At 36.3% G+C, this 14,301-nt stretch overlaps 2 protein-coding genes across 2 annotated transcripts; one reads left to right on the top strand and one right to left on the bottom strand.

Moving 5' to 3' along the window:
- Nucleotides 1-6,581: 6,581 nt before the first annotated feature.
- Nucleotides 6,582-9,709, bottom strand: cetn4 (centrin 4). Its single transcript, XM_008326646.3, has 5 exons — nucleotides 9,554-9,709; nucleotides 8,606-8,761; nucleotides 8,396-8,524; nucleotides 7,778-7,915; nucleotides 6,582-6,918 (listed from the first exon to the last, which is right to left on the bottom strand). The coding sequence occupies exons 1-5, from the start codon at nucleotides 9,692-9,694 to the stop codon at nucleotides 6,829-6,831; spliced, it is 654 nt and encodes a 217-aa protein (XP_008324868.2). The 5' UTR covers nucleotides 9,695-9,709; the 3' UTR covers nucleotides 6,582-6,828.
- Nucleotides 9,710-9,730: 21 nt separating this feature from the next.
- bbs12 (Bardet-Biedl syndrome 12) lies at nucleotides 9,731-13,425 on the top strand. Its single transcript, XM_008326647.3, has 2 exons — nucleotides 9,731-9,877; nucleotides 10,364-13,425. Exon 2 carries the CDS (start codon nucleotides 10,377-10,379, stop codon nucleotides 12,258-12,260), a length of 1,884 nt encoding a protein of 627 aa, XP_008324869.1. The 5' UTR covers nucleotides 9,731-9,877; nucleotides 10,364-10,376; the 3' UTR covers nucleotides 12,261-13,425.
- The last annotated feature ends 876 nt before the right edge of the window (nucleotides 13,426-14,301 follow it).

The following is a 14,301-nucleotide window of genomic DNA, read 5'->3' as shown; positions in this document are numbered from 1 at the left end:
GTTCGACTACATTTTATGTAGAAGAAAGAAAAGCAATTTTGTAAAATTGTAAAAAACAAACAAAAAAAAAACAACCTAACTTTGCAATTACAAAAGAAAAAGTATTGTTGTCTCTGAATGAAAGACAACAGGCCTTGATTTTTTTTTTTTATCAAGTCCATGCTTTTTGCTTTTCCTACCCAAATACTCATGGTTGGTGGTGCTGGTTATTATTGCAGCCTCCTTGGCCATGTTGATCAGTGAAAATCATTCAAATTCGAGTATTTTTTGACACATTTTTACCTAGATTGCTGCAATTGTGCTGTGGTAATGATGCCTTTTCTTAAACATTAAAATAAACATGTAACTCTTGCCCAACTTTGTCCGACTGTCTTTGGACCTCAGGATTTTGTAGTGTAGTGTTCTAGTCCTGCTGTATTCACACTCAGTTTTTGTGGATTGGACCCATTGCAGTTTGAAGTAGATCTCTGTTCATAGATCTGTCATCGTCGTGAAATCCATTGTTCTAGTTGTAATGATCAATGGTCAATGTACACTCTGAAGCAGCATAAACTTTATAATGAGAGGCCCCACAGACACGCTCTGTGAGTTTGACACGTGCATAACAGTAACAAAAAATAAACTGCAGACCAACATATTTTTTTATCAACAACAAACGCGTTGATAGTGTGCACTGTCTAACATGTCAGCTGACTGACCATGATGTAGAATGCAAAAAAAAAAAAAATGTTTACTGTGTTTCCGTTTGATTATTAATGAAATTGATTATTCTTAGGAGATTATCTAATCCCTTAGTCAGTCAGTTTAGGCGCACGTCAATCTCACGTCCAATCTGTCTTCCACAAGTAGCGGGGAGGAAATGAGAGTGACACTGAGAGAGAAAACCCCTCATTCATGTTCTCTGTCTGAGTGACGGCGTAAGGGAAAAGGTGGGTGGGGGCTTGGGTCGATCTCTGAGGTGCTTCACCGTGTCTTATCAGGAGTCCCTGATAAGGGGAAAATGCTACATCCTCAGGTAGACCTGAGATGAATTTTCCTTCTCATGGAGGAACCTTCTCCCAGCCCAACTGGTGTGTGACTTACTGAGCATCTTCATCGTGATGAGCTGGCAGTCTCATAAGAAGAAAGTAACCTAAAAGTGGAAAATATTTGGCAGTACTGTTGTAAGATGTGTATTTTTGTATGTGTGTGTGGGGGTAGTGTGTGCTCCAACTTTGTCAGACACACACGCATGTCCAAAAATATTCAACTAAATGCTAACGGTGTGGAGGAGCTTTTGTCACCAGTGTCAGCATTGTGTTTTTTGGCTTCTGGGTGATTTTCTTGATTTTCTGGATTTCTATTTCTATTTAGACTTATCAGTAAATAAACCAAAGGGCAGAATAAACTAGTTATGTTTTTGTCTTTGGTCAAAGGTTGGTGTCTCAAAGTCAAATGAGTCAAATGCCTTAAGTTGTCACTGCCTTGAGTTTAAAGTTCAATTTAAAAAAAGAGCTATAAAAATTGTTTTTGTTAAATATAAATACTATGCAATATTATAGTGCAAGCAGCTAGTACTGTTGTAATACCTAAAGTCTAACTTTAGCACTTTTTAAGTATTTCAAAGTTTGGTCTAATGGTCTCAAGGCTTCATAAAATCTTATGTTGGTGGTAAAAAAAACAGTGGTGGCAAACCAACAAAACCACTATAAAAACACACTTAAACCTAAACAAAACACACTGCATACAAAATACATATCTATTATTGTTATTGTTATGTATATATCACAAAATACATAACAGTAATAGTCAAATTAAGATAATGTCCTTTGTTTGTCCCAAAATGAGGAATTTCACAGTGTTGACAGCAGCGGAGTGCAGTACAAGGTATGAAAGGTAAACGTATACAAGTAAAAAGTAAAGGTATTGTGAATTTCAGATTTTCTTTTTCTGTATTGCATGATAAAGTATGTAATGTGCTTTTGTATTTTTGAGCGTCAATCAGTGATTTGAATTTAAATGGAGAAAAATGAAACTACTCTAAAATCTGACATGTTAGTTTAATGCCAACAAAAGGAACTAGAGCTCTAACTTCGTAGTTCGTTGTTTTATTTTGGTACTGTAATAATAAAGACACAGGTACTTGTTTCTTGTCAGTTTTGAAGGGCGCTAAAAAAATAGACATAAGATAAAACTGATGCATTTTTTGAACACACATCCCACTTTTAAATAATTATTTTAAAAAGTTAGGCTTCACCTTTGGCCCTTCACCCCAGTTTCATTAATGATGTAAATGTAATGCAGATTTTTTTTTTTTCAACTTTGTCACTATTAAGCAAATGCATGAAGTCTTTAATAAGTGGTTCACTTCCTACTCTCACTTGCTGTAGTGTCATTTCCTACACTGCGGTCTGTCATTAGTAAACAGCTTCATTTCCGGGGCTTGTATGGAGAGTAGGTGCAGGGTTAAAAATTGCCGACAATACGCACATACACACGTAAAAATACTACTGTGGAGTATTGTTAGTTTTAACAGGGGCCATATTCTGATGAAAACTCCATGATGTGAGATCCACGTATGTAGTTAAAAGGAGGTGAGTGAGGAAAGGGAGAGTGCACGGCGTTACAGTAAGTGCACAGGAAGAGAACAAAGAGCATGTGGGTGGGGGATCGCCTGTTTAGGTCCTGTTCACCTGAATGAACCACAACAGGAATGACACAGCTTCTTTATAATACATGGTTTGATGCTGTGATTACCAACATTAGATTTAGGTTACCTATATTATATTTCCAAATAAAGACAAGGTTGATTGGCAGTTGAAAGGCTAGGTTTATATTTGAATAGAGAAATGCATAATCGTGCAACAAAAGTATATATGTATATGTGTGTATAAATATATATATATATATATATATATATATATACACACATATATAATTTACACTAATAATTGTTACAACTGGGCAGTTTGGATAAATTCAATCCAAATTTTTAACTATATTTACATTTGTAGGGTTTGATATTTTTCATAATCGGTTTAGTAGCTATCGTTATTTTTAGTCACCATTAGCTAACACTTTCTTACACTTTCTCTTTCACTTTAATAAAATCCAATTGTTTAATAGATTAAAACTATTAAAGTGTCAAGCTCTAAAGTATATGTAAATTAAGGTGAGAGTTGAGTAGTTCTTTTAAGGAAATGTCTGTACAGTATATTTTACAAAACCAAAAATTACTTAGAAATCTGAAGAAACTTACATAAATGATTAACCTGTCTAAATAAAATGTTATTTACAAAAACGATCTGTCTAAACTGTGAGAACAAACAAATGTTTTTAAACTAATTCCCCAAATGCCTTAACAAGCCAGAGGGAAATATCTATTCATTATTCCTTATCTATTCATTAGCTGAGCCACAATCTTTGAGCTCACTTTATTTAAAATAGTCGCACATCCTTCGGCCAATATGGATTAATGGAAGTGTGTTAAAAGCACTTCAAACATTCAGAATTTAAAAACATGTTTATGACACGTCATCCAATAATCTTCAGTGCTGTTCACCCTGTGTGTAACTACTTAGAGTATTAGCTAAGGGCAGTGAACACAAAGATTGACATTAGTATTTTAAGAGATCACAGCACAAAGCTTAATGCTTAGCTTGAAAATTGTTCACATAATATGAATCCAAACATCAAGTTTGTCAGACTGTAAAAACACGCTTTGATACACTATTAGCTAAATTTTAAAAAAAAAAAATCTCTCTTTGGAGGTTGAAGTCAAAGCTCTCCTCAGTGGAAGGTCTGCCTCATCTAAACCTCCTCTGTTGCTCTTCAGCTGTTATACCCACCTATCCTCCGCCATTCATCCATACATCTTCTGTGTGGTCTTCAGTCTTTCCCTCCTCTCTGGCGCCTGCATTCTTATTGTTTCAGTCAAATACGTCCACTGTCCTCCGACCATTTCCACATCTACTCCCTCAAGTTGTGTCCAAACTTTGGTCATCAAAAAAAGAAAAACTCTTTTTAAGATGTTTAAGACTATGACTACAGAAGAAAGCAGACGTACCAGTGATGCAGTGACTCCTTGCTTCTTCTAAAGCACAGTGATTGCTAATAGTCTTCAACTTTGTCTCATTCAGGGGGCTTGCAATGACTTGTTGTCTTCACAAATGCTGACACATTTTGAACCTTAAAGGGTTAATAATGCACATAAGGTTTATTACCAGCGTCAAGTTGTTTTGGAAATTGATCATTTTATTGGAAAAGACAGCGAGCGTTTAGCGGTACAGTGGGAGTATTGAGCAGACAGTGTGATGTGAATAGACTTTAACCACAACGGTAGGGGAATAACAGCTGAGGGGCCGTGGAGGTATTAATGAGCCGGAAACTGCCTCTTTATTCAAGCACCAAAATCCAAATGGAAAGTTCTGTTCTTAAATAAACAAAATGTTCAGTCTTGAACAAACGCCTACACATTCCTTAACGCCTGATACATGCTAGCGAGTCTAGTTAATAATTTTAAGTGCAAAAGCTTTACAACACTTCACAAAAGTTAAATTAAATTTAAATGATTCAAATTGCTAACTTTTTCGCAACCCAACACATTTAAACATCACAGAGTTTAACCATTTACTATTTGACAATATTTTTGTCTGTGTTTAGTTAATGCTATTTTAACAATTTTATTCATAGAATGAATATACTTATACGTATATACTGCAAGTATATACCTGCAGTGTTCATGCTACATTTAACCTATATGTTACCTAAATATGATTAAATTCTGACTTAGTCATATGACTTTCAAGACTGTCTCATCAGCACTGTCTGTGGTCACCGAGTCATTCTTTCTGAATTCAGTGCAGTAAACACAGCTTACCAAAACTTAAGTTTACCTTTATTGATTTTTTTTTAAGTCTGTCTTTTTCTACTGATTTAGAGACAGAAGTACAAACTGTGTTGTCCAACTCCTGTTAGATTTTAGATATAGCGATGTTACACCATTGGATTTTTGCTATATTTTAGTCTTTGTTTAGCTAAACTCTATTGTTTACCTTTTTTTTTTGGCCGATTAGCAGTATTCTAGTTACTTTTCAGTGTTTTATGTGCTAACTTTAAAGGTAAATATTTTTCAATTTCAATTGAAATTAAGCTGTTCTTGGGAAAAAAAAAGTTAAATTTGAGGTAAATTTTTACCTGGTTATTTAACAGTAACACATTTCATTTAGAAATTACTACTCAAGAATTCTTCCAAGATTTTACTATATTAAAATCCAATATTAATAATTTCTTGGTTAGTCTTGAATGATCTTTTTTTAACCAACTTTTGTCTAATGTAAAATTATGTGTTTTGGCAAACCTTTAGCCATTTTGACTAAGTTCTTCCTGTTTGGCCAAATTTTCTTTATACTGTCATTTGTGATAATCATGAAACCAAACTATAAAGCAGGTCAATTGATCAGCACAAATGTTGTTTTATGTGCTGAATTGAGCAAAATGGTCCAATTCAGAAGATACCAATTTCAGAATTTCATGTGTCCACTCAAAGCAAGCTGTAGCGCTGCATTTGTTTCGGGTCTCAACTGTACATGGTCTGCTTTGAACTCTGGGGAATTTGGCTGGATTTGAGTCACAGCGAGTGACGTAAGTTACCTACTGAGTAAGTTTAGAGAGACTGGCCTTTTGATTTGGCTCATTTACATCAGCCCCAAGTTTCAGAACAATAAAAACAAAGTATCATAAATATTGAGCATCAAAATATCCTGGAATTTCATTTTGCCAAAAAGTGACGCTTAAACAGTTGAAAAATGCTGAAGTTTCCAACATTGTTTCCTAATTATGTTATGGTTTCACATTAGTTTGTGCTTTAATGTGAATTGTTGAACATATAATGGCTTCAAGGAGCATGTGTTTAAGCATCACTGAATCAAAAGTTCTGAATTTGGCATTTGGTGAATCTGCATTTGCATCAGTACAAACAATTCCCTTGTAAAACCTCCCAGTCTCGGGGCATTAATTCATATTTTCCGTTTGTTCTTCCACTGTTGACGACAGGTAGAACTTTCAGAATCAGTAGCAATCATCCTCAAAATAATCAACAGCCGTCTGGCGGTTCGGAAAATCACGTCACTACAATATCCTGTTTTTTTTCTCTCTCTCTTTAAACATGGTATGATGTTTTGGCCAAAACCAGACTTCCGCTGTTTATCATCAGTTTATCGTTAATCATCATCAGCGGTATTTTTTAGTCTTTACCTCAAACATGATCAGAACATGTAGGTTAGTGAGCGTGTGTACTGCATTTTCAGACGATGAAGCATGAAGTGAGAGTGACTTTTTCAGAGACACTCATCTCAGCTTTACATTTGTCATCCAAGTTCTGGTTAGTCGACTGCGAGTTGACTTTCACTGTCTCTTCATCACTGTCTGACCGTCGCTGCTGTGTTGTGCTTTTAAGAATTCACTGCAGTGAACAGTTTACCATAAATACCTTTCATGAAAAAAGTTCAACTTTCCGTTTCTACAGATAAATCATAAAGGACAAACTGGAAGAACTGTGAGTCGAGAGCTTCTCTGAGGAGAAATGAAAAATGTTTTGCGAGTCTACATGAAGTTTAAATTTAATACTTGAGATTGAGACGACGTGCCACAGTCATTAAAATGAGATTAGACAAATCACTAATGCTGAAATATAATAATTTTCAGTGTAGAAAGTTGTCAAGGTAAAAATTGGATTAAAATATGTATTTATTTACAAATCCAGTCTTTAAAAATAGCTGCAGTAGAAAATTTAGTTGTAAAAAAAAAAAAATCACATAGGGATTCATGAAGAAATCTTAAAGCTAGTCTTTAGTAAAGATTGGTCTTCTTCATAATCCTCAGAAACTCCTGCTCATTTACTTCACCGTCTCCATCCTGGTCTGCTTCATCAATCATTTCCTAAAAAGGAAGAGCGAGAGGAGAGGACAGAGAGAGAAAAGAAAACAGTAAGCAAGAGACTCAACATACACATACAGATTCTATGAAAGTTGCTGGGTGGTCTAGAAACGTTATGTCAACATTTCACTAAAATATTTAGAAAATAATTCTACACTACAATGCTGAAGACTCCAAGTTAAATTGGGCTTTTTTATTTCTAACTTAAAAAAAAATTCAGTAGATCCCAGGCAGGTGCAAAGTCTTCATGACATGAATGTGTCCATGTAATTCTTTTGGTTTGATGGTAAAATTATTAAAATGTTAGTTCATAAGATTTGACAAGGACATAATAAAGGTTCAATAAAATAAAAGAGCCACACACACATTTCAAAAGAAGAAGAAAAATGTATTTGAGATCTGAAATGTCTTGATTCTGTAACAGTTAGCTGCATACAATTTAATCATTAATTGTTAACAATCGTGGATGGATTTGCAGCTTAAATCAAATAAGAGAAAGCTGAATGGGTAATTGAACAGTCTGAGTATCATGTATTAATTTTTTTTTCTGTCCTTTGTGTTGCTGCAACATTATCATTTGTCAGTTTTTACCAGTGTGGCATAAAGCGGTTCAATCTAATCTAATCTAATCTTTTTTGTTCTTTGATGAACACATCTGTATCCTCAGCAGATGATAATTCAGAATTACTGTATGTTGAATTGTAACTCCAAATCTTACAAACCAGCCCTTTAGAAAATACTAAATAAGCATATCTATCGAACAGTCCAATGAGATTCAAAGGGAATATAGTGTTGAAATCTGATGTAAGTAAGAACATAAGCACAATACAAATGCTATAAATAAATCAATTAAACATAATACCTGTAGCTCCTCATCTGTGAGGTTTTCGCCCAGCTCTTTGGCCACTCTCTTTAGGTTTTTAAATGAGATTTTCCCAGTGCAGTCATCATCAAACAGACGGAACGCCTTCATAATTTCTTCTTTGGAGTCTTTTTCACTCTGTTAACAGTCAGCCAAGACAATGCAGCAAAAAACAGGACAAACCAAAATGACATTGTTTGATCTGAAATCTCAAGGTTGAGATGTTGTGTGTTAGGAGTCAATAAATATCCATGTTCACCAGGTAGGGGGAAAAAAACTAGACAAAGGAACAAAAGCTTCATAAGTTTGAAATAGTACTGCAGCTTATTTGCTGATTTAAAGTTTTAATATTATAAGGATTCTGGTTCTTCAGCAGTGGCTAGGCTGTCATCCATCTTATGTCCCGAGCCTATAGTTGAGGCTGCAGAAGGTCAAAAAATATATAATCTATCATTTAAAATTCCAAAACTTTGAACAAATAAACACTAGGACAACTTAAGAATTAACAACCAAAAAAGGGACTCGTAACAGTAATAAGTAATAAGGCCAAGTACTGTGTTAGACAAGCATTCTTACTTACTCTTGTTTCACTTCCAAAAGGTTTTCAGGTTCACTCACCATTTTCAGTGCCATCATACTGAGAAAGTCGCTGAAGTCAATCGTTCCAGAACCTTCCTTATCAATGTCTGCAATCATTTTCTTAATTTCTTCTTTCTTTGGCTCAAACCCAAGGGCTCTCATGGCAACCTGTGACGTGAATGAATGACCAGTATGATTTCTTTGGTATGTTATAATTGCTTAATGTGATGCAGGAAAACAAGAACAAACCTTCAGCTCCTTCACGTCTATTGTCCCAGTGCCATCGGTGTCAAACAGATCAAACGCCTCCTTGATTTCTTGTCTTTGCTCCTCTGTCAGTTCTATGTTTGGAGGAATCTTTTTCCTCGGATTAGCTGCAGGAGTTTGTTTGCGATAACCTGACGCCTGAAAAAGAGCAGGTCAGTTACAGATTAATATTTAGGGAGAAGATGCAAAGAGTAGTGAGACCTCCTGTGATGTATGGTTGGAAACAGTGACACTGAAATTTAAGACAGGATGCTAAGCTTAGTGATAGAGTTAAGATGTAAGTTTTGTTGTTGTTGACATGACCAGGATGGACAGGGTTTTATTTAGCTGAACCTGAGAGGCAATCAAACTTGGGCAGTTTGGTTGTGATGAACTGTTCTGAGTAGATGTACTGCAGTATAGATGGATGTTAGAGATGGAACTGCCAGGAAGGAAGAATAAGGAAATAGATACAAAGATAGTGGAACAGGACATAAACATGAAGAATAAAGGTCGAATGTTGCCGTTCAATATTCCTGATTACTGCTGCTAATACAAGTACAAAACATGAAATAAGAATAAAATCAAGAACCCATATTTCATAAAGCCTTTGTATTGAGGATCATTTTTTAAACCTCTTATTCCAGGAACAAAGGATTTAAACTACTTGCACTACCAATTCTAACCGTTGTGTCATTTGTGTCTTCCGATGTATTTGTTGTATGATTTTAAACTAAAATTGTGTGTTTTGAATTATAACAACAAACTAAAACATCACCAATAAAGTTTTAAGTCAACTGTTAGCAGCATGCGAGGCTAACACTGGTCGTCATGCTCCTATGTGGGACCAAACAAAGCTCTTAAGTTAAAATAACTTAACGGCATTGGCCTCCTCCCTTACGCCTCGGATTTAAACACTAGAAAACATATTTAGTTTGTATACTATTTTACCATATTAGTGAAAGATTTCCGCAAAATAGTCGTCAACGTTGAGTTTTCTTGTTGGACGTAAACAAATCCAGCAGCACTGACAGTTTTTTTAGTCTCTTTAGAGGCACGGCAGCTGTCCAATAGGAACGAATACACTGGCATGACGTACCCGTAGTATCCAATTGTAACATGGCGAAGGAGGGTCGGTAGCCGGATACGCCAATCGCTGCAATCGTTTCTCTGTCTCCCAGCAACCAAGAGCCTCGGCGCATGCGCAGTTAGTACATCATCGTAAAGCTGAAGCAGTTGGAGCAGAAAGAAAGCTTTTATACGTCAAAAAAGAAGGTAACGGCTTTTATTAACATTAATCAACGTTTATTTTAAAAGGAACGCCTCAGAATTTAAATATAATTCAGTCTTTAGTCCTGCATAACTCATTAGTGATGGTTTAAGAAAGTATTTTTTCTGAAGACAGCATGTTAGCTAAGTGGTACTGCATCTGTGCTCTGCAAACGATGCATTTGCTGTTCACAAAATTACATTTGAGTGCATTTATTGTACTTAAAAAAGAAAACGTTAACAGAACTGAAAATCGAATGGACAATAAATATGATTAAAGCTGCTTAGTAGTAATTCCTGAGTGTTACTCAGTCCTGCTCTGTTAATGTGAAACAGAAATCTTTTTTCAAAGATCAACAGTATTATCAATGCTTTTTAATCTTGTTAACATTGTTAAATTTAACTTCCCTAAAACCAAATCTATATTATTGCTATTGATTTTCTGCAAATGAGAAACAAAACTGTTTTTTTTTTCTTTTTTTATCATTAGGGGGATTCTTCAGTGATGCTTGGATGTTCAGTTCTAAACTGTCGTCAGCATGTGGGCCTGCAGAAGCTCGTTGCAATGGCGGGAATTGCACATTCTTCTCTTGGGCCTACAAAAAAGTTGAAGTTTATTCAAGATGATTCAAGCGGGGAGTCTGCTCTTGCTTGCTCCTGTCATCGCATCCTTGAAAACCTAGAACTGACCTGTGCGGTGAGCCAGCTTGTGTACGAGACCGTTCAGGCCCAACAGAGGGTCTTTGGCACAGGCTCAGGATGTCTGCTGTTTTTGGCAGGGGCATGGAGCCGTGCTGCTCTGGAGTGTCTTCACAGAGGAATGTCTGTATCAAACATAATCTCTGCTTTGTCTGAGGGCATTGAGATATGCATAGATGTTTGCAGGAAGTCTAGTATCTCAACTGACGATGTGGGTGTGGTGCCATCAAAAAGTCTGCAGGCTTCTGTAAAAGCTATCATGGTGCCATCCAGGGAAGCATTCCATCTGAAAGGATCAATAAGTGTTGGTGACAAAACTCTAAACATCAGTGGACAAAGGAAAATTAAGCTCAGCAGACATTTTTGTGGGGTTGAGTCTGAAAATCTCTCTTTAGCACAACAATTTCATCAGCCTAAGCCACCAAATATTCATCACATTGCCGAAGGATTAAGACATGGCTGCATTAATGCAATGAATCTGGTTCTGGAAGTGCATCAGATGCAATCAAAGAGTCATGAGGACATCAGCTCTTCTTCATTTGACATTAGCCAAGTGATGACATGTGTTGTACCAGGTTTGCCAGAGGAGCATGCTAGTGTTTCTTCAGGCTGCATTGTTCTCTTGTCTGCTGAACAAACTGCAGTTGTCCATCTTTTGAAAGAAAAACCATTAAAGGTGGCTTTTATTAATGGGGATTTGTCACATACTTTTCGCCATGTTGGCTTCATAAGGCCTGTAAGGATACATCGCGTGATTGACCAGTCAGCTATGTCAGGTCCGACCAGTGAGGAGGTGTGGATGGTAAAGGTCATGACACTTCTGCTAAACCTGGAAGTGAACCTGATAGTAGTGAGTGGGCATGTGAGCAAGAATGTGATTCAGTGCTGTTGTAGCCATCGCATTCTCACAGTGGAAAAAGTGAAGGCTTCCTTTTTGAACACAATAGCTAACGCGACAGGTGGCGTTGCAGTCACTTACGCCTCGCAGTTGAATAAGCACTGTGTTGGCACTGGAGCAAAGGTGACGATTTGGAGAGACCTTAGCGGAACTGAGAGGAAGTTATCAGCTGTGAACATTTCAACAAGCGGGAGAAGCGGGTTGGCTACAGTGGTTCTCACTAGCTGTGTCCATGGTAAACTGCAGCTCCTGGAGGATCAGTTCTGGGCCTGTGCTTATCGTTTACACCATGCACTAAAAGACAAAGCCATTCTTCCTGGTGCTGGAGTGACAGAAATGCTCTGTATTTATCAACTTCAAAAGCAGGCAGTGCATCACCCCAGACAGAAGTCAGAAGAAACAGAAAACCCTTACAGAGGGGAAGTGTTGCCCCTCATGGCAGAGGGTTTAATAGATTACATATCCACTGTAATGGTGAACACTGGAAAGTTTTCTAAAGTCACAGCCAGGACTCTAGTAAACCAACAGCTGCAGGACTGTGCTGTACTTTCAGACTTTAAAGCCAAGTTCTCACAAATTCTCTTGGACGATGTAACCGAGGACAGCTCATCTACCTCAGCCACAAGTTATGACAGAGCACAGGAAATGAAAATCTACGACAATCTGAGTGTGAAACTGGAAGCCTGGAGGAAAGCTTTGGATTTGGTTTGTCTTGTCTTACAGACGGACGCAGAGATCATTACAAGTGTGGACCAAAAAAATGTTGGACATCAAAATCTAATGTTTCTATAACATTAATGCTACATAAAAATAATAATTTGATACAAAATGTTTGTTTTTTATATTATTAATTGGGTCAAATTTAAAACGCACTGAAATCTTTTTTTTTTTTTAAAGGAACTGAGAAGAAAGTGTTTTTCTGACCAAAATGGGGCTTCTTTGAGCAGAAGTTTCTTTATGACCACATGGGGGTGACAAATGATAATACCGTATAATGGTATTTCCAGACACTCTCCCGAGGGTTTATGTATTTTAAACATGCCTAACTGAGAATTAGAATGAGGACATGTACTGAACTTTTATTTCTATGTTGGTTTTCTAACTTATTTTTCAGGAATCAATGCATTGTTTGGTGAAATTACAATAACATTGACCTTGAAAGGATTAATTAGAAATAAGAAGATCAATGTTACATTCCGTTAATTTATTAAATTTATCAGATGAAATTTTTAAGGCAATTTTAAAGGCTTAAAGTACCATCTCAGACCATCTCACAAAGCACATGGCAGTAAGTAAGACTACAGCTGACAAGCTGACTGACACAATTATCCAATGGATTGTGAGAGACTGTAGACAGATTATTGAAGATCACCGCTTCACAGAAGTTTAAAAAAAATCTTATCTGAAATGTCTATAAGCCACTGTGAAGAGGAACAATAATGAGTATTCTATATATTAATTTCTATATTTTTATTGTCATGTTAATATTTGATCATCATTTGATTAGTTGAAAATAAAAACAGGTGAAACACATCTACTTGGAGTTATATATCTTTCTATTTTGGCAATTTACATCATCATGTAATGTTGTAGTAATGTTGATCGATTGATGATTAATCCCAATATCTACATTGTAATCAATCAAATTAAAAAAATTAAAAAATCATCTGACAATTATTATGTTATCTTTTCTAAATTTCTTGTCTAACCTTTGTTGTATTTTAACTAAACTTGGTAAAATTGTCTTTAAATTCTATTTCGTTTCATGATTAACTGTACTAGACTTACTTCACACTGGTTAAAAAATGTCTGTCTTAGGTAAATGTTTTTTTTCCTTCTTCCTCACCTCAGCCTGGGGAAATAAACACTGCATGTCCAAAACTACAGTATAATTTCCGTCTCTTGGGGTACAGAAGGAATTTGGTGAACTTCCTGACAATATCTGTCTCTGCTTTGTTATGTGTCCACAGCCTGAACTGTTCAACGCTGATGTTCATGCCAACCGTGGTGGTTTTATGAGCTGTTGTCACCGAAGGAGTGAGAAAAGAAAACATCCACAATGGGAACAAGTTGATGCTGAACTCAGGTTAGGAAGTTGGAACTTACTATACTGTTGTTGCTTTTGGGTTAAAAAAGATATAAATGATCACATAGCGAACTTTGAGCTTGCATCTAATCTCTAATTCTAATCAAGTGAAATGTATACTACTTCCAAATGCAGAAAAAGCCATGTCAGAGAATACACAGCTCTATTCACACATTTTTTCCCTTCACTTTATGTTGTGTTTCTGAGGTGTGAAGGTGAGATCTTCCATTTCCTTCTACATCACAAGCGCAGTTTCATGTTTAATTATAAAAATTAGTTGCGTATCACGCAGAATTTACCCACAGTGCCACAAGGGTCTTGACTCACACATCAGTCATTAACGCTGAAGCAGTAAAAGGGTGGAGTATGCTATAACATAAACACAAGGTTAGGGAGGAAATTTGGACAGTTGGTGATGCATCTAAGAGTTCAGTCAGAGTTCATGTCAATGCAAGCTGAAGGCAAATGGTTCCAAAAGTGGAGAGCGTTTGTTTATTTTAGTCCAAAAGTGGAGAGCGTTTGTTTATTTTTTTTATTGTGTTTTGTGAGGAAAATTTCCTGATTAGTAACTTTATTTCCTTTCTTCAGTGAGAGTATAAATTCAGAAGTAGTAAAGTGCAGAAGTAGTAGTAGTCAGTGGAGTTATGAGGCAATAGCTGTGACTGTATAAACATGGGAGGCTGTGTACGTATGTGGGGGTTAATCCACAAAATGTGGATGCAGCAGAAAAACGTTCAGGAAACCCTT

Source organism: Cynoglossus semilaevis, chromosome 15, assembly GCF_000523025.1.
Source record: "Cynoglossus semilaevis isolate Cse_v1.0 chromosome 15, Cse_v1.0, whole genome shotgun sequence".
Lineage (NCBI taxonomy): Eukaryota > Metazoa > Chordata > Actinopteri > Pleuronectiformes > Cynoglossidae > Cynoglossus > Cynoglossus semilaevis.
The sequence above is the reverse complement of the archived record's forward strand: the minus strand, read 5'-3'. Positions and strand labels throughout refer to the sequence as shown.